General features: G+C 37.7%; 1 protein-coding gene across 17 annotated transcripts in view; it reads left to right on the forward strand.

The window, feature by feature from the left end:
• Positions 1-547: 547 nt before the first annotated feature.
• The window catches only part of Hnrnpc (heterogeneous nuclear ribonucleoprotein C), a 28,286-nt gene continuing 7,916 nt past the window's right edge, over positions 548-20,917 (forward strand). For 5 of the 17 annotated variants that reach the window (XM_076931055.1, XM_076931057.1, XM_076931059.1 and 2 more), the window contains exons 1-4: positions 551-701; positions 5,859-6,088; positions 6,369-6,394; positions 19,871-20,147. In XM_076931055.1, the coding sequence (XP_076787170.1) occupies positions 19,907-20,147 (241 nt within the window). In that variant the 5' untranslated portion in view covers positions 551-701; positions 5,859-6,088; positions 6,369-6,394; positions 19,871-19,906. Of the gene's footprint in view, positions 702-1,282; positions 1,320-5,858; positions 6,089-6,368; positions 6,395-6,861; positions 7,088-19,870; positions 20,148-20,917 lie in introns of those variants that run through there. The other 12 variants (XM_034497665.2, XM_034497671.2, XM_034497675.2 and 9 more) reach the window with 6 other exon arrangements.

Genomic DNA, 20,917 nt, shown 5'->3' on the forward strand with positions numbered 1-20,917 from the left:
ACATGAAGGGATCTGAATTTGAAATAACTGCAGAACTGGCTAGCTATCAACACTTCAGGCAGCCTAGGGATTACTCTCCTGTCTACTCTGAAGCCTGTTTGCGCTTCCCTTTTCCTAGGCCTGGGGCTAGGGCAGGTTCTTTGCACCCGCTACCAGACTCCACCCAGGCTTTCCCACCCCCGCGCCGCGGAAATGCGGTGATCTGGCCTGACCTAGGATCTCTAGGAAGCACTGATAGGACAACACAGCCGTCAGTCAGATCCGCCGGATACCCGGATGAGAAGCTGTACGCGATACAAAGGCGAAAATTCCACCCAGCTTTCCGTCCGGTACAGTGACCAATAACCATCCATCAGACACTAAATGACAGGAAGCGTAACCAATTACTAACTAGCCTCTGTTACGCATGTGGAAATTCTCTCAATTAGTCAAACCCACCTCAGATTATGATTGGACGGAATTGTGAGGAGCGGTAGCGCTATCTAATTAGGAGCGGTAGCGAGAAAAGTCACAGCCAATAGGAACGCCTCCAGGAGCGTGGTGGGGGCTGGACTTTTGCCTCGGCGGCAGAGGAGCTCGGGGGCCATTTTGTGAGGAGACGGAGAGCGAACGGTCGTGTGGTTCCTTGCTGTTGTAGCTCCGGCGTCTCGGCGTAGACCCGCAGTAGGAGAGGCAGTCTCTTCTCTCTCTCCTAAGTCTTGGTAAGCGAAGAGGGCGAGTGCAGGGGAGGCCCTGGGCTGCTGGGCCCCGCCAGCGGGTGTAGGGGAGAAAACGGCCTCGCGGCAGAAACCGAGGCCGCGTTTGTTCGTGTGCGTTGGGGATTGGGTCTAAGGCGGGAGTCAACAGGCCTCGGCCTTGGCGCAGATTCAGCCCAGTGACCTCTAGGCCACGGTGCGTACGAAAATACCCTGCTTGCGCGCTCGTGTTTAACGGCTACTTTCATTTCCTTCGCCCATTAGGATTCCAAGGGGGAGCGAGAAAGCAAAGGACGAAATGCTTGTTAATGTAACTGTAGTGAATGTCTTACAGATTCCGTTATTATCTTCTAAGATAAACGTCGGGCGGGGGTGGGGGAGCGATAACATGCTTTACTACTGGAAGCTTCTAAATTCCAGGCGGGTCACATGGCGTCTGAACGGCGTTTTAACAATAGATTGAGGAGTAATTACTTTTTTTTTCCTTTAGGAATAAGTGGTTAAAAGTCGGAGTGTTTGTGTTTGTAAAGGCAAGTGCCGAAGATTAATTTTACTTGGAATAATTACAGCTTACTTTTTATCTGCAGGTTACAAATCATATAAGTTAGTGGAACTTTGCTTGAGGTAGGTACTACTGTCATAGAGAGACGTAAGACTTAAAAGTGGATGACAGGATCGTACTTGACAGATTAAGTATTTTCACTGAGTTATTAGAATACCTTGTGCACAAAAAAGAGACTTAGCCAAGTGGTGGTGGTAGTGTACGCCCTTAATCCCAGCACTTGGGAGGCGGAGACAGGCAGATCTCTCTGAGTTCTAGGCCAACCTGGTCTACAAAGCGAGTTCTAGGACAGCCCAGGCTACACAGAGAAGCCCTGTCTCAAAAAAAAAAAAAAAAAAAAAGGAAAAAGGACGATTTTTTTTTTTTTCTTAAAGAAGGGAAACCTGGCTCAGAAATTAACAGAAAAATTTCAAGCTGGATTTAGGAACAATAATTAAAAGACACAGTAATGGTTTACAGACACTCCAGTATTAATACTATTTATCTAAAACTCAAAAGGGCAGTTTACAGCTATGTATGGTAGTGCAGGCCTGTAATCTTTGTGTTCTGGAGGCTCTGAGTCAGGACCTTACCCATTGCAAGGCAGTCCAGGACTACATAGTAAAACTGTGCTTAAAAACAAATAGTTGTTCTCTTATAGGTGTTGAATTATTTTTAATGTAGCCCAGTGGTAGTGCTTAGGATTCAAGATGCCCCGAATTCAATCCCCAGTACGGAGTGTGGGGTTTTTGTGTCATAGTAATTTACTTCGGAGTTATTAGGTAAACTTATTATAAAGTTGTTTTTTCACTGTGTGTGGTGGCACAGTTTTTAATCTCAGCACTAGGATGGAAGATAGATAACAATTCAAGGCTAGCAGGGTGTACAGAGTGAGTTCCAGGACAGCCAGGGGTACACAGAAAAACAAGTGGTTTAAGTCGCAAAAATATGGTGCTAATTTTAGTTTAAGCTATACAAATTTTACTTTAAAGCATACTTAATAGAATGTAAATGGCCTACTCGTCTAATTTGAGCTCTTGGGAGATAGAGATAGGAAGAGTTCAAGGCCATTCTTGGTCCAGCTTGGGGTATTGACCTTGTCTAAAGAAAAAAGCAGAGAATAAAGGAAAAAAACAGGGCTGGAAAGATGGCTCAGCGGTTAAGAGCACTGACTGCTCTTTCAGAGGTCCTGAGTTCAATTCCCAGCAACCACATGGTGGCTCACAACCATATGTAATGGGGATCTGATGTCCTCTTCTGGTGTGTCTGAAGACAGTGTACTCATACATGAAATAAATTTTTTTTTTAAATTAAGTAAAGGAAATAAAGGAAAAAAGTTAGCCTCCTACATGTTGGTTTTTTGTTTGTTTGTGTTTTGAGACATGGTTTCTCAGTAATAGTTTTGGCCTCCCTTTACAGATTAGGCTGGTCTGGAACTTAGATCCACCTGCCTCTGCCTGAGAGTGATGGGATTAAAGACATGTGCCTTTAAAACCTAGAATAGATGAAGGGTAGAGAGTTTTGGCCCTGGTGAACAGTGAAAAATAGGTAAGAGGAAGTCATCCATGAAAAATAATTTTATAAATAAATGTTAGAAATTATGCAAGAAGGTTATTGGTGGTATTTGAGGTATACCTGACAATTAAGTGTTACAAATGTAGACCAGGCCTGGTGGGGCACCTTCAGTCCTGGCAGAGCATGGCATGGATTTCTTGCAATTTTGAGGCCAGATGCAAATGATAGCATTTTTGATTTGACTATAAAGGAAGTTGTTAAAATTGCAAGGTTTGAATCTTCTCATTTACCATGGTCAAGCCGTTTTCAGAAATGTTTGGTAGTAGTTACTGTTTCTTCTGTAAAGAAACATGTTTGCAATTTGATCTCTAGATGATGGATTGGCTTGTGATCTTGTTATGAATGGGAGTGGCTGTTCAAGGAATATATTCCCAAATAGTTCCTTACAATCTTAGATTATATATGGTAAGTGTAAGATACTAACTAGGGAGTGTAATAATTGGGAAATCTTGGCTGAGTAAAAACTATATCTTATAAATATCCAATAAATTAGGCTTCTGGATTTGTTTTGAGCTGTAAAACTAGACTAACTACTTGATATAGAAAACTTGAACTCTGATTTAGCCCTAGTCATTGGTGATAGTTGACAAAATATACAGAAAGTTGTCCCACTCCACCCTAAATTATTACTCTCTGTTTCCTAAATTATTACTGCTCTTACTGGTAAAGTATATACCCTAGTACTTGAAAGGCTGGCAGGCAGATCTCTGAGTTGGAAGCTAGCTTGGCCTAAATAGCCAGTTAGAGACCAGCCAGTGTCAACAAATGAGATCTAATCTTAAAAAAAAAAAACAAAAACACTAGTCATTGCTATTGACTACCTTAAAAACCGTATTACGGTCAGCAGTCAGGTAAATTTATTGATATTTGTTCTTAGCATTATTTACTTAATAACCTCATACACTCAACTTTCATTGGAAGGAGTATGGCTTTGTATGAACTAGATTTACTGAAGAATTGGCTGGTGAAAAATAACAGGTGTTTTTGAAAAGTTACATTGAGCATTGGTTCTCACTAGTTTAAGAAAAGACCACTGGGCTCTGGACTACCAGTTTCCAGTTGAGTCATATGGTTCTCTAGATTTTACATTTTTAATAAGTACCAGGTGATATTTCTTGTCTTGACTCATTTTTGAGTGTCCTTTTAGAAGAGCTCATCCAAACCTTAGAGTTTTGTTAGTATAGCCTAGAAATACTAAAATTTTATTGTTCTGTGTATAAGTGTTTGCATGTATGTATATGCACTATGTGTGTATCTGCTGGACATGTAAGCCAGGAAGAAAACATAGGACCCCCTGGAACTAGAATTAGGTTGTGAGCTAGCACGTGGGTGTTGGAGTTAAAGATAGAACCTCTGTGAGAGCAGTGAGTGCTCTTATCTGCTGAACCATCTTCCAACTCTATATATGGTCTTTATTGAAAAACATTTTGCTTTTTTTTGCTTTTTTTGGTTTTTGGTTTTTGGTTTTTCGAGACAGGGTTTCTCTGTGTATTTCTGGCTGTCCTGGAACTCACTCTGTAGACCAGGCTGGCCTTGAACTGAGAAATCCGCCTGCCTCTGCCTCCCAAGTGCTGGGACTAAAGGTGTGCGCCACCACCGCCCCGGCTGACATTTTGCTTTTAAAAAAAAGTAGCAGGAGTTCATTAGTTCTATAACTTGTTGACACAAAACATGTAATTGCTGGTTTGTTTTTTTTTTTTTTTTTTTTTTTTGGTTTTTGGCTTTTGGCTTTTTCCAGTCAGGGTCTCATATAGCTTGGTGCTCTGGCAGATCTTAGAATTCACTATGTAGAGCAGGCTTAGAATTCACTATGTAGAGCAGGCTGGCCTCCAACTCGATCCTCCACCTGCCTTTGCCTCCCTAGTGGAGCATAGCTGCTTTTTAAGCCTATATCTTATTCTTTTTCTTTTTTTAAATCTATTAGGCTAACATCCTGAAGATTTTGGTACTGGGTTCAGGGTAGAAGTACCAAATAGAATTTTTATTTATAATTACCTTCAAAATACGAATAACTTTCAAATATCAATGTTCTACCTAGAAACTTAACTCTACAGTTTTTATATTTATATATTGTCTACTTGAGATTGATACTTAGTCTTAATAGCTTACAGTACTTGTTCTGTTTGTGGTCTTGGTATTTTTAAATAAGGGTTTGCTTGATAAATACTTTTAAGTGTTCAGTTTATAATTTTAACATGAATTTTATAAGGGAAAATTATGGCCTCATGTCTTAATGAACTGAAAAACAACCAAGTCTTGCTTATTTACACAATGAGTAGATACTAACTGCATTTCTTTTGGCTGATAAAACAACCAGTTTGTGTCATATACATTGTTTCAGTTTTTCGTTATGTGTCAGATTCTTCATACCTTGGGACTAGTTAGGTATACTAGATGAGATAAAAAAAAAATGGGACACATCCACAAAGGCACAATTTTTATTACCTATTTCATGACATAAACTGTTCATGGACCCTTCCCTTCATCTCTGGTTTTTCACTGTCAATGATGATGAATAAAAAAGGGCTGGCTCCTTTTTAAGAACATCTTTCACTTTGGCTGTAGAATCTTATCAAAGTCTTATGGTCTTCATTCACTCTTTGGTTTTGAGGATAGATGACTCCCTTTTAGTGTATGTTTTCATGGTAGACCATTCATTCACCTTTAGTCTGTATTAATCATATAGCAAAAAAATACATGACCTTAGGTTTTGAAATCCATGAATCTGTTACTCACTTCATCTCCATTTGTTAGCCTGGTTTTTCTGTATTTTTGTTGCCCATTCTGCTGATTACAAAGTGAACACACAGTATCAGTCCCCTTAAAGGGGATACAGACTTTTGTAATAACTTCAGACACCTACTGATGTTGGTGAATTGTAAAAACAGTCACTAATAAAAGTGATGATTCTCTAAAGGCTCTCTCCCTCCCAGTGAAATGTTAATGCTTTACCAAAATGTGTTAGATGCAACAGACAGTTTTCTGTCTTGGGTTTAGGGCACATTTCTGAGGAACTATGACTCAATCTGTCCCTTCTCCTTTCACAGGGCAGCAAGGCGAACCCCATCCTTACTCACTGGAGCTCAGCTTTGATTTTTAACTTCCCTTCCCCACCCTTCCAGAACACACACATTCCCATTCCAAAATTGATTTTATAAAGATATTTTAAACATACTGATGCAACTTGGTGTGCACTATGACAAACATACAGGTGTTTTTTTAAAAATTATTTCCAAAAAACCAACAAAACAAAACAAACGGGACCTGGATTTAAGATGTAATTTTTAAAATTTCTATTTCTATTTTTTCTGCAGCAGTTGGGTTAGAGGAGGAGCCTTTTAGCCTCATAAACTGACCTCTCTACTTCCTCGTGTATTTTTAAGATTAACTGATGATGTGGAAAGGGCTTTGCTTGTCTGCTATTGAGAACATTATTACCCTTGCGGTTTTTGTGGAAACTGCTTTTGGAAAAGAAAAGAATTGAACTTTACTGACTTGACATTTTTAGACCTCCCGTTTTTCTAATCTGGGCTATTTTTATTTTTGTTTTTTTACAGTGAGATTTTTTTGATCTTCAGCTACAGTAAGTTATTACAATTTTTTTTTTACATTTTTCCTGACTTTCGCTGGTTTCCTTTTTATTGTTGTTACTTACTAGTTATTATTATTATTATACTTATAATGGTGATGATGATGATGATAATGATGATTTTTAAACGAATTAAAGTGGAGTTTTTCTGAATGTTAAGATTTCTTCAGCCTCCTGATTGACTTTGGAGTTTTCCATCTTGGGAGAGAAAGTGAAGGTGTTAGTATTTTTAAGTAGTTTGATCACATAAACCTTTTCTCTCCCAACCCCACCCTTGCCCTCAACCCCTTCCCCACACTGGAAATAATTTTACTGGCTGTTAAGTCTTTGACCTTATTTTTCCTGATCTTTAACTTAACTGTTTTAGAGCATCTCTGGACGTCTGTATTTTTAATTTTTTTTCTTTTTATTTTTTTTTCTTTTTAATCTTTCATTTGTTAGATTTTTAAACTGTGCTGCAATAAAATGTGTGTGGTACTATTTAACACCTATAATGGTGATGGCATTTTCCCAAAAAGCCATCTTCCTACTGTTTCCCTTGAAATCCCATCCTGCTTTTCCTGTACACTACCCCCTCACAAACCACAAGCCGCAGCAACATGGATGCCCAGTCTGGAGCAGCAACAGCCAGGATGACCTGGAGCCAGGGGGGCCTTCGGAACAGATGTATACCCTTCCTGGGTGATGGTAAGAGGTGTGAGGTCCACTTGGTTTCATTGCGAAGACTAGGAAATAAACTCATTTAAATTTAGTTGATGTATAGGTAGTGCCATGGAAATGAAAGTACCTCCTTCTAGACAGTTCTCTCAGGTTATCTTTGAGCTGTTTAGAGTAAGTAATCTTTGGGATCTGGGTATATAACTGAGTTCACAAGTGCCTGGTTTGCATAAAAGGACCCTGAGTTTTGATTCATGGCATTCCATAAACTGGGCCTGGTGACAGCCACACCTGTGATCCATGTAGTAGTATAGGAAGTTCAAGGTCTTCCTTGGGCTTTATATAGTTTGAGGCCAGCCCAGAATATATGAGACCTTGCTTATATGTATTTTTTTTTTTTTTTTACAGTTTTTGATTATATTTTAAAGAACAAGTTTTAATATAAATACTTGAATGTCCATGACAGCACTCAAAATTGCAGTAGGAGTTTGAGGCTAGTGTGGTGCCACTCTTGGAAAAAAACAAAAATTACATGGAACCAACCTTAAGAAGTACAGTAGTATTAATAGCATCAAAATCCTGTCTCGCAATCATCTTTAGGAATTTAAGAAAAAGGTATGCCCTTTAAAGTTTAAAATAGGAAGACCTGTTTAATTTCTGTATCTACATGAACTGAGATGGTCTAGCAATGACTTGAAGCCTCTGCTTCCTGAGTGGTAGGAATAAAGGCAAACAACACCACATCTGGCCATTTAGAGTTATTTACTACGTTTTCAACCTAGAAAGTCCTGTGATATTATATGCCTTCTCATACTTGAACAAAAAGTAAATGGAGGTCAAATGATCACCTAAGGTAGCAGCATCACAGAAAATAGTGGAACTAAAGTAGAAACTCAGGATCTAGAAAAGTCATTTTTAAATATTGGTTCTTTCCATGAAAACTACCTTTGTCTTGTGTTGTCTTGCATCTGCTCAGTATAGGGCCAGTTTAATTGCTTCATCTACAAGTTTATTTTTTAAGGTTACTCATTTCTAGTTTAGGGGATAAGTATCTGTCAGGAGAACCTCGGCCTACTTGTTGGTGAGTGAGAAATGATAATATATGAGATGTATGCACAGCTCTGTAGAAGATTGCAGTAGTAGGTACGGTATCAGGAGGCCACTGACACCTTTTAAGAGGATGTAAACTGAATGTTAGGATAAGGCCAGATGATAAAAATTTGAGTACTATGTTAGAGTTATTTTTAGCAGTGAGCCAGTGACGGGTAAATTAGGAAGTGAAATGAAATTATCATTTTTAGAAGTTAAGTTGGGGTTTTGCAATGTGTGCATGCTTGGTGCCCTCTGGGGCGAGAAGTAGGCTTTAGGTCCCTGTGGAACTGCAGTTACAATTTGCTGCAATGTGGGTGCTGGTAATTGAACCTGGATCCTTTGGACAGGTTTGTAACTGCTGAGCTCTAGCCCAAAAAGCAACCACTTTTTAAAATGAATTTCACTTGAAGAAAAAGAAAATAATGGTTTGGGTCTGTGTTACTAAACGCATTGGTCTATTTTTTTTTTTTTTTTTTTTTACTTGACATGTATCATTTAACCACCTAAACCAGTGATTGTCAACCTTCCTAATGCTGCGACCTTTTAATAAAGTTTCATGTTGTGGTCAACCCCAACCATAAAAATACTTTGTTGCTACTTCATAACTAATTTTGCTACTGCTATGAATCATACTGGAAATTTCTGATGTGATTTCCCTGGGGGAATCTCAACCCTCAGATTGAGAAGCAAAGACCTAAGCCATTGTGAAGCTTTTAAACTTTGCTTCCAGGTTGTTGCTGTTTCTTTAACTATTGGAGTTGTGTTTGACTCTCAGTCTGTCCTTATTTTGTATTCATTCCATGAGCTGTTCCAGTCCTATGATTTCTGTATATTATCTGAATGAAGTGATTGCCGTTAAATTTATATAACAATATGGACATTTATAGATTTGTATCTATTCAGTAACCTATCTGGTAGATTTGCTGAACCAACTTCAAGCAGGGTTTGTTGACTCACTCCTGGCACAGAGCCAGAATTGCTACCTTGTTTTTGAGGCCAGCCTGGTGGCCTTCAATGTGATGATACCTAATGTTTCAGAAAAGGACAATTATTTCAAAGACAAATTGTATCTAGACAAGTATATTTTAAACAAAAATTTCACAGTACTCTTAGTAAAGTAATATAGTCTAAAGATGCACTTTTAAAAAAAAGTTAATCTTTTTAAGTATAAAAGTTTTTACATTAACATTAAAAGCTGGTGGCTAAAATTAGGGGAGGAGAGTACATTGTGAAGAAGAAAACTTAACTGCTGTTATCCTTGAGGATTGTATATACCAGAGTTAGAATTTAAATGTTACCTTTCATTTGTTTTATTTCAAAGACAAACTGTATCTAGACTGTTCAAATTGGTTTGTTTTGACATCTTCAATTCAACAAACTGCGGTTTTCTTTTCACGTTGTCTTTACTATCATTTTTCTTTTCATTTAAAAGCATTTACTGCTGTTTTCTTGGTTTGAGCTAGTTTATCATTGTCTCTATTGCAGTTGATGTCCATTTCTTTTTCTCCTACATGTTAGTCTGTTCTAAAGTGACAGCTACACTGATCTGCTAAAATGTGTTTGAAAGCCTGGAGTTGCTTGTCATGACTATAATTTAGCACTTGGGAAGTAGTTCAAGGGTATCTTGAGCTGTATAGAGTTCAAAATGAGGCCTATCTTCAAAAATGGGTTAGTTACAATTTTTAAAATTTAGTGGGTATGTTTTTTGAGACAAGTTTTCTGTTTAGCCCTGGCTATCCTGGAATTTGTTTTGAAGACCAGGCTAGCCTCAAATTTAGATCTGCCTGCCTCAGCTCATTAGTGCTGGGATTAAAGGTATGGACCACTCCAGCCAGTGGATTCTTTCTTCAACACTAAAGCTAGAATTTTACTGTGGTACCCTGATCTCTTTTTTCCCCTTTCCTTAATGTTAAAAACATAGCTGAGCTCCTGTCACACTATGGTCCTGGCTAGCCTGGAACTCAGGTCAGATCCAGATCTATGTGCTTAGAATGCTTCCATAAAAGTTGTGTCACCACTCATGGAATACTGGCCATTTTACCTTGGTAAAAGACTAGGGCCTGGAAAGTAGGCTCAGCAGATAAGAGCTATTGTTACTCTTGCAGAATACCTTAGTTCAGTTCTGAGTATTGACATGGTGGTTCGCAAGCATCCAAAACTCCAGTTTAAGTTTAAGGTCATTTAATGCCCTCTTTTTGGTCTCTGAGTACTAGGCACTCAGGTGGTATTCATACATTCAGGCAAAGCACTCAAAATACAGACCTAAAAAACAAACAAAAAACTGGCTAAATTATACTTCAGCATCTTAACTTTCTTTATTGATGTGTTAGATTCCTCAGTTTTTGCATGCTTTTTTTCTGTAACTACCACGTCAGTGATATCATTTACCTATTTTTAATTCATTTTATTAAAAGTATTCAAACATTTTGTGTGTGTGTGTGTATGTACGTGTACTTGCTCCTGTGCTTAGAGTCCAAAAGAGTGCACTGTATCTATTGGAGCTGGAGTTACTAATGTTTGAGTCATATGGGTGTCCTTATGATAAAATAAGAGGATTTATTCTCTTTAGATTTTAGATTTTTAGAAGATTTAGCTTCGGTTCCCAGCAATCCCATTGTGGCTAATAATCACAATTATAGTACCAGAGAATCTTCTTTCTACTCTTTTCTGGTGTCTGGACATTAACTGGTTGGCCATACATAGTGGCATATCTTTATCCCCTGCATTTGCCAGAGGCAGGTGGGTCTCAATTTCAGGCCAGCCTTGTTCATAGTTTTACTTGTCTTTGTAAAAACCTGGTTTCCTGTTTCAATTGACTGGCTTGAGGGTAGAGGTGGCTCAAACCCTAGTACCCACTTGGCAGCTCACAACTGTAACTTCATTTCCAGGATCCCACACCTTCAACACCAATGCGTTTGTTTGTTTTTTTTTTAAAGGACTTAGCTTTTTAAATTTAATTAATTTATTTAAATTATTTAATTTATTTAATTTAATTTAAATTTAAATTTTTAAATTTAAATTTAAGCTTTTCTGACCAGTCCTGACTGATATTTTTACAATATGTAGTATAATTTAAACAAAAAAATTCTCTTTAGTATTCTTAATAAAGTAATAGTTTGAAGATACATTTGTTTCTTAATTTAACCTTTTTAACTATAAATGCCTTTGTATATTAACATTACAAGCTGGTGACTAAAATTAGGGGGGAGTACGTTGTAAAGAAAACTGCTGTTGTCCTTGAGTATTGTATATACCAGAATTAGAATTTAAATGTTATATTTAACTTTGTTTGTTTGTTTGTTTTTTGAGACAGGGTTTCTCTGTATAGCCTTGGCTGTCCTGGAACTCACTCTGTAGACCAGGCTGGCCTCGAACTCAGAAATCCGCCTGCCTCTGCCTCCCAAGTGCTGGGGTTAAAGGCGTGCGCCACGACTGCCTGGCTTATATTTAACATTTTTGATTGCCAGGTATGGAGGCTAAGGCAGGAGGATTGTTGGTAAATTCAAGCCCAATTTGTGCTACTTTCCCCCAAATAATTATATTTTGGGTATTGATTGCACATACTCATTTATACCTTAAAAACCCACACTGATACAGAGTCATGTAATCACAGAATTAGGGGAAAATGAAACAGAAGGATTGTCCATTTGAGGTCAATATGGCCTCATAGAACAAGGGCCCTGTCTAAAATGAAAACTAAGTGATAATGTCTTGAATAATAGAAATGTATACAGATGTATAGAAGTTGTATTTGACTTTCTGAGTGCATGTAGGTCATGTTATTTATTTTTTAAATTGTATTTGGAGAATATGTGCTAGAGTGTAGGTGGCCAATAATTTTTCTGTGTTTTGCCTACATGTATGTATGTGTATCTTGTGTCTGGTATCCCCCAAGAAGGTCAGAAGAGGATTGGTATATTTTGTTTTGGATTTTTTATTATTTTTTGAGGCAAACTCCCTAGACTCACCTAATCTTTTTGCATCAACTTAAACTCCAAGTACTGGGATTACTTGGAAAATTTTCAAACAGAACTCGAGAGACTAGTAATAGTGGCACATACCTTTAATCCCAGGTTAATCTCTGAGTCCAGCCCAGCCTGGTCTTAATACCAAGTTCCAAGGTATATATAATCCTAGCCAGGGTTATATAGTAACAACCTGATGAAATAGAATCAGTATTCCTTCTGTGTTATCTACTTGGTGAGCTGGGTTTTCTACTTTAAAGAATCTATTTATTCTATGTGAGTACACTGTCTTCAGATAACCAGAAGAGGGCATCAGATCCTATTACTTACTGTAAGCACCATATGGGTGGTGGATATTGAACTCAAGATCTCTGGAAGAGCGGGAGCGGTCAGTGCTCTTAACCACTGAACTGTCTCTCCTGCCCAGTTTTTAAAAATTTCTTCATAAATTTATTTAGGTGAGTTTATACCGCATGTATACAGGTGCCTTTAGAGGTCAGCAAAAGATGTTGGATCCCCTGTAGCTGGACTTGTAGACATTGTAAACTGCCAGTTGGGTTCTGGGAATTGAACTCGGGTGCTCCAGAAGAATAAGTGCTGATTGAACCTTTTCCATCCCTGGCCTTTTATTTGTGTGAGTGCTATGATTATTTTTTTAAAGGTTTACCTTTATTTCATGTATATATGTATTTATGTTTACATATGTGTGTGTGTGTGTATATGTATGTATGTATGTATGTATGTATGTATGTATGTATGTATTTTCTGTGCATTTGTACTTGGTAACTAGAGGCTCCAAGAGGGAGTTGAATTAATTGCAGCTAGACTTGCACATTCTAGTAGTTGAAACTACCATATGGGTTCTGGAAATCAAACCCAGATCCTCTGAAGAACAGCCAGTGGTCTTAACAGCTATCCTCCCAGCCTCAGCAGTTTAATTCTTGATTGGTAATAGTTATAAATACATTTAAAGGCCAATTTTGCAGGGTAGTTAATAATCTAACCATTTTCCTTTAACCTTGTGTGTGTATTCAGATAGGAAGAACTGAGGGTCTTAGCATGGCCTACAAGTGTTCTACTGAGATACAATTATAATCCTTTTTTTTTAAAGATTTTATTTATTTTACATATATGAGTACATTGTAGTTGTCTTCAGGCAACTACAGAAGAGGGCGTCAGATCTAGTTGCAGATGGTTGTGAGCCACTATGTGGTTGCTGGGAATTGAACTCGGGACCTCTGGAAGAGCAGTCAGTGCTCTTAACCACTGAGCCATCTCTCCAGCCTCCTTCAATGCTCAAAATTCTATACTAGCATAAATTATACAAGGTATATATACAATGCATTTTGATAATTTTCATTCCTGGTCACCTATCCTCTTGTCTGTCACTTTCCTGATTTCCTTCCTCTTAGCTCGTCTTTCCATTAGCACTCAAACCTTTTTTTTCTGTATTTCCTGAGCATTCATGAGTTTTATTCTCAGCATCCAGTTAAGAGAGTGCAGTCACAAATAATTTGATAGGCGTATAAGTAGTTTTTACTCCCTTTGTAATTTTTCCAGTCTGGGCTTTGGGGCAAGTTTACAGTACAAGACTAGGAATGACCTCAGACCTAATGAGAATGTGATCAGTTACCAGTATAACAGTCCTACTATCATTGCAGCAGTAGGCAAGAGGAAAAGTAATTATGCTTTTCTGGAAGACCTAGATTCAGTTCCTAGCATCCAAATGGTGGCTCACTGCTATCATAGGGGAATACGAAGCCTTTAGTGGTGGGCCCAGACACAGAAGTGGTGTCCAGTCATGTAGTCAAACATCCATCCCTACATATGAGATAATTTTGTTTTGTTATGAAGAGCCTTAGCCTTGTTTGAATATCCCCAGATGTCCTGGCATTAGCTTTGTTTCCTGGCCTCAAACTCAGAGGTCCTCTTTCCTCTTCCTCTCAGTGCAGTGGGATATGATGTGTTTACCATAATACCTGACCTTAAAATGGCGTTTTTAAAATTTTTATTTATTTTTGGTTTTTCGAGACAGGGTTTCTCTGTGTAGCCCTGGCTGTCCTGGAACTCACTCTGTAGACCAGGCTGGCCTCGAACTCAGAAATCCACCTGCCTCTGCCTCCCAAGTGCTGGGATTAAAGTCGTGCGCCACCACTGCCTGGCTAAAATGGTTTTTTTTTAATGGCTCTGAAATATCTGTTAGAGAGCTTTAAGCAATTTACTGTTTCAAACAACCTAGTATGACCTTTAATGCTGTTGAGCTAATTAACATGTGGAACTAACTCCCCTTTGCATTAACTACCATAAAAATTTTTTAGTAACTTCAGGTTAAAAGCTCAGTGGTAGAATATGTGTTTAGTATGTATAAGGTTCTAGTTGCAAGGTGGAACCTTAATGTGAATCTGTAAGAACTGAAATTGTATTGGTTTACCCAGTAGTACACATACCAACTCTCTGGCTTTCCTCACTTATTGTGGTAGCCCAGGCTAGCCCCATTCCTGCTTCACATACTCCATTGTAATTTATACCTGTGAGACATTGAAGTTAACTTTTCTTTTTAAACAGTCTCTTAATACATAGCTCTCACTGTACTGGAAATCACTGTGTAGACCAGGCTGGTTTCAGATTTCCAGAGATTTTGCTTCCCTGTGGTAGATTAAAAAGTCTTAGGCAATCACATCCAGCCAAAACTTGTGTTTTGAAGCTAGGTTGAATATATTAAAACTAAAAAGGAAAGAAAAGGGAAGGACATGATTGTTCCTAGGTATGGTAGAGGAAATTTATTACAGATAAAAGAGGAGAGTACAGAGTCTATGACCGACCATTAGTTGGGCCATGTAAGAGAGGGGAGGAGTAAAGGATAGAAAAGGTCCGGGTAAACAAAATGGTCGGATTATACAGGGACGATCATCTCTGCTTCTGGGCAGGAAAAGTTTAGGGTAGTGGGTGGCATATGCCAGGAACAATTTGTACCAGGTTGGGCCTAAGTGATGCTGCGAGAACCTGTTGGCCAGTAATAGGCACCTGGGGTTAAGACTATATAAGAGGGATTAAAAGGCGCCAAAACAACAAAAAACCCAAACATGTTAGTGTTTACACTAATATGTAATGTCCAGTAAATGGATCTATATTCTTTCTCATACCTGGCAAATTTTAAAGACTTCATATTCACAGTGAATTTTTATGTTTTGTGTCTTTTTTTGAGACAGGGTTTCTCTGTAGCCTTGGCTGTCCCGGAACTTGCTCTGTAGAGCAGGCTGGCCTTGAACTGAAAGGTCATTCTGCCTCTGTTGGGATTAAAGTGTGCTCCATCACTGCCTGTCTTGCTTTGTGCCATTTTTTTTTAAAGCTGGTATCCCTTACAAAATTTTGGTTGTGTCATATGCATGTGAATCCAGGTTTCTGCTTAGGCTAGATCATGTTGGCTGCCTGGAGCTGAAAACTAAACTTTGGTCATATGGAAAAGCAACATAAACTCTTTTTTAAAAATTGTTTTATTGTTTTTATATTTGTTTTTTGAGATAGGGGTTCTCTGTGTCAACCAGGCTGGACTCAAACTCCTAGAGATCAACCCGTCTCTGCTTCCTGAGTGCTGGGATTAAAACCTCTGCTCTGCCCATCAAGCAACATTTTAAAAATGACTAATGCTACCATTTATCACCTCATTTTTTCTTCTCTTTCCCTTTCCTGGCTTTCCCTCTCTAACATGTGACCTTGAGTACATCTGGAGATCGAAACAACCCTCCACCTCTGAGATTAAAGATGTATGTTAACACAGGCCAATAATTGAGGCTTGTGATTAGTAAAATTAAACTTAATCTTCTGGCCTCTGTAATAGTAGAATAAGGGTACATAGGAGGTAACATAAAAAGAAAAATGCCAAGAGAGTGATGCAAGTCAATTGGGAGTGTTCAACAAAGGACGTTTAAGGACACCAGGGTAAAATAGGTGAAATACTAATTCAGATATTGATGGCTGGCAGTAAACAAAATTGCTTATATTCAAGAGTCTTAAAAAACAGGAGAATGTGAAAAAAAAAACACTTGACTACATTTTCTTGATGAAATTTAATTTTTTGATGCAAACAGTGTCACTCATTGAGACTTTGGGGTTTTCAAGTAATCCAGATTTGATTTCCAGCACCCATACAAAGGGAAATTGTATGACTCTTCTGACCTCCTCAGGCAGTGGCACAAAGGAGAGCTTAATACACGCATACATGAGTGCATGCAGACAATCAAGCATGCTGATAAAATATTAAAAATATTTCCCAAGGAAAGAAGAGAAATTGGTACTATTTTTGAGGACAAAACTGGCCTGCATAAAATTAAATGGCAGCCAGTGTTACATACTAAGATATTGTAATGTGTGTAGTATACTAGATAGTAAAGGAATTTTTTTCTAATATAAATGTAGGCTAGTTTAGGTTGTAAGAGTAATTTAAAGAAATGGCCTAATTTGCTTAATTGGACTCATTGTTTAATATGGTTTGACATGCTAAGCAATGCTGATTGACATATGTGATTTCTTTCACTAATGAATATGTATAATGTGGTTAACCTATGTGATCAAAGCAGAGAATTTTATTAAATGCCAAATAGACTAGTATTTTTTGTATTTTATCATATATATTGCTACATACATAATCTGAAAATGTAGACAATGCTGACCTTGAACTGTCATATCCATGTGCCACCTGAGTGTTGGTGTTTAAGACTTGTCCCAACAACCACACTCTATACCTAGGAAGACATTCTTTAGTGATGGTGGAACCTGTTAAGTATTTATCAACTTTGGCTTTTTATTACTATTATATTCATTGTTAGAAATTTGGAAAATACCTGAAAACTGGACATTTAAACATAGGACCTTGAAGTTTTGGTTGAGATACATACCTAATTCTGAAGATGATTTTCCCCAATCCCCTGGAATTCACTGTGTAGCACAGGCTAAGATCAGATGGACAGTAATTCTGTTTCACCCTCACCCATACCCCAACCCTGAAAAGTCATGAACTGTCTAACCTACATTTATAGGGGTGGAGGTAGTGCTAAAGATAGGGACCTTTTCTTGCTAAGGGCATATCTCCTATTATTCAGATACACTCTTTGGCCTTTAGTTTTTAGTGAAGATTAATTACAAACCAATGTGTTTTTCCCATTTTGTAGAAGCAAAATGTTGGGGTATCTTCAGCTGCTTACCCCCATAGTTTTGAGACAGTCTTGATCAGTCTTGAAGTGAACCTGGAACTCCAGGATTTAGGCCATCATATTTTTTTTCTCTCCTTTTAATGTGAATGTTGGGGACTGAACTTTAATCCTGATGGGTCTTGGTTTTTCTATTGTAACACTTCATTGAACTCCTGTTAATTTTTTATGTATTGGTGGCTTTTTACTGTTATAGTAGTAATAATACAAGGGCTTTTCTTTTTTTTTTTTTGCTAGGTAAGTGCTTCACCACTTAACATCTCCAGGTCTTATTTATGTGTTGCCTAAAAAATGTCTTGACATACTTGTTTGTTTATTTGATGGCAGGATCTCAGTACACATTTCTGCCTAACTTGGGACACACTGTTTCGACCAAGCTGACCTTGAGCTCACAGAATTATTTAATCTGACTGCCTCCACTTTGCTCAGACATGTCAACATTCTTAATATTACTAAAAGTTACCTGTATCGTTTTTGTTTTTCCAGACAGGGTTTCTCTGTCCTGGATTTGGCTCTGTAGACTAGATTGGTCTCTGTAATTTTTTTTTAAAAGACTGCCATGGGTGATAATAAAAGAATTTTATTTGGCAGATGACATAACACATCTAAATGCTGAGGGACCAGGGACTTTAACACATTTTTGAAGACCTCTCTTAGGTTTCATTTATAAAATGAACTTTGGTTGCTTTTGGGAATTACAGGTAAATGTCCTTAAACATACATACATACATTTTTTTTTTGATTGTTATGTTATCCAAGATATGACACCCATAGTCTTAACTACTCAGGGAAACAGAATCTTGAATTTAATGCCAGCCTTGTCTCCATATGTCTAAAAGAAAGGATGGCAAGTACATATGCAGAATGTCAAAGGACATTTTACTAGATACATACTACATTACCTGGGGACATTGTGTTTAGATGACAGTTACTTTTTTTGTTTTTTGTTTCCCTTAGTCAAGATTTCTCTATAGCTCTTGCCATCCTGAAACTTGCTCTGTAGTCCACGCTGGCCTTAAATTCTGATTTGCCAGCCACTATTACCCAGCAGTGTGTAGTGTTTCCTTTTACTTCTAAAGCTCAAAAGTAATGTTGACTCCACTTAACCATTTTGAGTGATGATGACTGTTTTGGAGTTTTGGTGATGGTGATGATTGCCTGAAATTGAGGCAATACTTCTTGATTTTCTATGCAACATAGAGTATTGATTATATTTCTTTCTAAAATTGCTGTCATTTATCTTAGAAATAAGGTGTAGGGGTAAGAAGGTTTAGTGAATAAGGTGCTTACTGCTGACAGACAGCTTCAATTTGATTCCCCAGATAGAAAACAGATGATGGAAAGAGAACAGACTCTCTTCATAGTTGTCCTTTGACTTCTACATTAAGTGTAAGCAAACCATGCATGCTAGGATGTGGCCTGAAATCTTTTGACTTTTTTTGTTGTTGTTGTTTGTTTGTTTGTTTTTGTTTTTCGAGACAGGGTTTCTCTGTGCATCTCTGGCTGTCCTGGAAGTCACTCTGTAGACCAGGCTGGCCTCAAACTCAGAAATCCACCTGCCTCTGCCTCCCAAGTGCTGGGATTAAAAGCGTGCGCCACCACTGCCTGGCTTGACTATTTTTAAAACCTTTATTGAATTAGTCAGTGAAAATTTTAATAGCAGTGGGCTATATCTGTTGTGTTGTTTGAAACATACAGAAAAACATCCACCAAGAATTAGTTTGTCATGGTTTACTTCAGGATAGGAAAGATGAAAAATACTAGACCCAAATGAAAGATTCTTCAGTTCTTTTCAAAAGGATAGGGGTCTATAAATTACTATTATGAAAGGACATCAAGTGGGTAGTCTGTAAAACCAACTCATTATCATTTTAAGAGGTTGTGGTTTTAAACAGTCTTTAGAGTGAGAACTCTGGCTCAAACATAAAATCCCAGTATTCAGAATTCCAGTATTCAAGCCAGCTTGTCTAAACTTGAGCTCTTTAGAAGAAACCAAAATTTGAGAAAGTTGTCTTTTCTTAACGTTCTATGTTGTGCTGGCCGGTTTATCATCATCACCATCCAATATTAATATTCTAGATGTAAAAATTGGTTTTAGAATAAACACTCTGGATAGATGGCTTTATACTTTGTAGCAAATGCTAAGTCCAAGTGAATATCTTGAATAGTTGGAAATACTTGTCTTTGTATATTGGAGTATATATTTGAGTATAGCTGAGTGATAGCGTATAGATGAATGTTTCAGGATAGAATTTGGGGTCGGTCTATTTTGAGAAGACTTAATATCTTAGGCAGAACTAACTATAGGATTCTAACAACCAGGAAGGCCAATAAGGCTAAAAAAATAAAAACTCTGGTAGTTAAGGTTTTAGGGAATTAGAATTTGGAATTAATATATAGGAGGTTTGTGTTGCCAGTATGTAAGATGGATAATAATACATTTGCTGTGAGATCCAGTTGAGTTAAATGAAACTCTGGGTAGTCACAGTGGTTCAAATGAAACACCTTTAATAACATCTGTTAATCTGAATGCTTCTCTTTCATTCCAGTTTTCAGCTTTGTGAGAAACCTCATCATCAAAGGAGATGGCTAGCAATGTTACCAACAAGACAGATCCTCGATCCATGAATTCCCGTGTTTTCATTGGGAATCTCAATACTCTGGTGGTCAAGAAGTCTGATGTGGAGGCCATATTTTCAAAGTATGGCAAAATTGTGGGTTGCTCTGTGCATAAGGGCTTTGCCTTTGTCCAGTATGTTAATGAAAGAAATGCCCGAGCTGCTGTAGCTGGAGAGGATGGCAGAATGATTGCTGGCCAGGTTTTAGGTGAGTTCCACCGGCTTTAATAATTTTTACCCTTGATACAATTCAAACTTTAATATTTTCTTTTTTTAGGTAAACATCCTATATTGGGTTTTATTATGGCATTTTGTACATATGTGTCAAACTTTGCTTTTTTTACATATAATCTACCAGTTTCTCACCTTAGATTTATATATTTGTTTCAAGTCTGTCTTGATACTTAAGGTGACTAAGTCACAGTGGCTTTCTATGCCCTCCTCCCCGTCCCCTGCTTCTGTTTTTGGAAGCAGATATTAGTCAGCCTACATTAATTTTTAGCGTGTATATTTAAGTTCTTAATTGCATAGTTTATGGTGGTTTCTTTGAAATACTCAGTCTTTGTCAGATTTATAATCTCAGGCAGACTAGTAAGTAGTTATCTCTTAGTTCTTAATTCTACATTTATTTGCACACAGTAAAATGGTGAAATCTGTGCCTTTTCCTTGTTGAAGAAATATTTAGATTTTCCAGTTTGCTTTGGCATGTTTTCCCTTTTCAATTAGCATGTTTCTTTATAACCTTTTAGCATGTTTTTTTAATTCTGGCAGATATAGTGTAGTGCTACTTACTAGAAATATGTTGGGTGGTTTTGTTGTTTTGTTTTAATCTTTTATTTAGGATGGCAAGATGTCTCTGGGTAAGGCACTTGTTGTCGAGCCTAAAACCTGAGTTCAATATTTGGACAACTATAGGTTTCACTGTGGCCTCCATATGCATGTTCTGGCTGGTGTGCAAATCATTTTATTCCATAAATT

This window comes from Arvicanthis niloticus, chromosome 3, assembly GCF_011762505.2.
Source record: "Arvicanthis niloticus isolate mArvNil1 chromosome 3, mArvNil1.pat.X, whole genome shotgun sequence".
NCBI lineage: Eukaryota > Metazoa > Chordata > Mammalia > Rodentia > Muridae > Arvicanthis > Arvicanthis niloticus.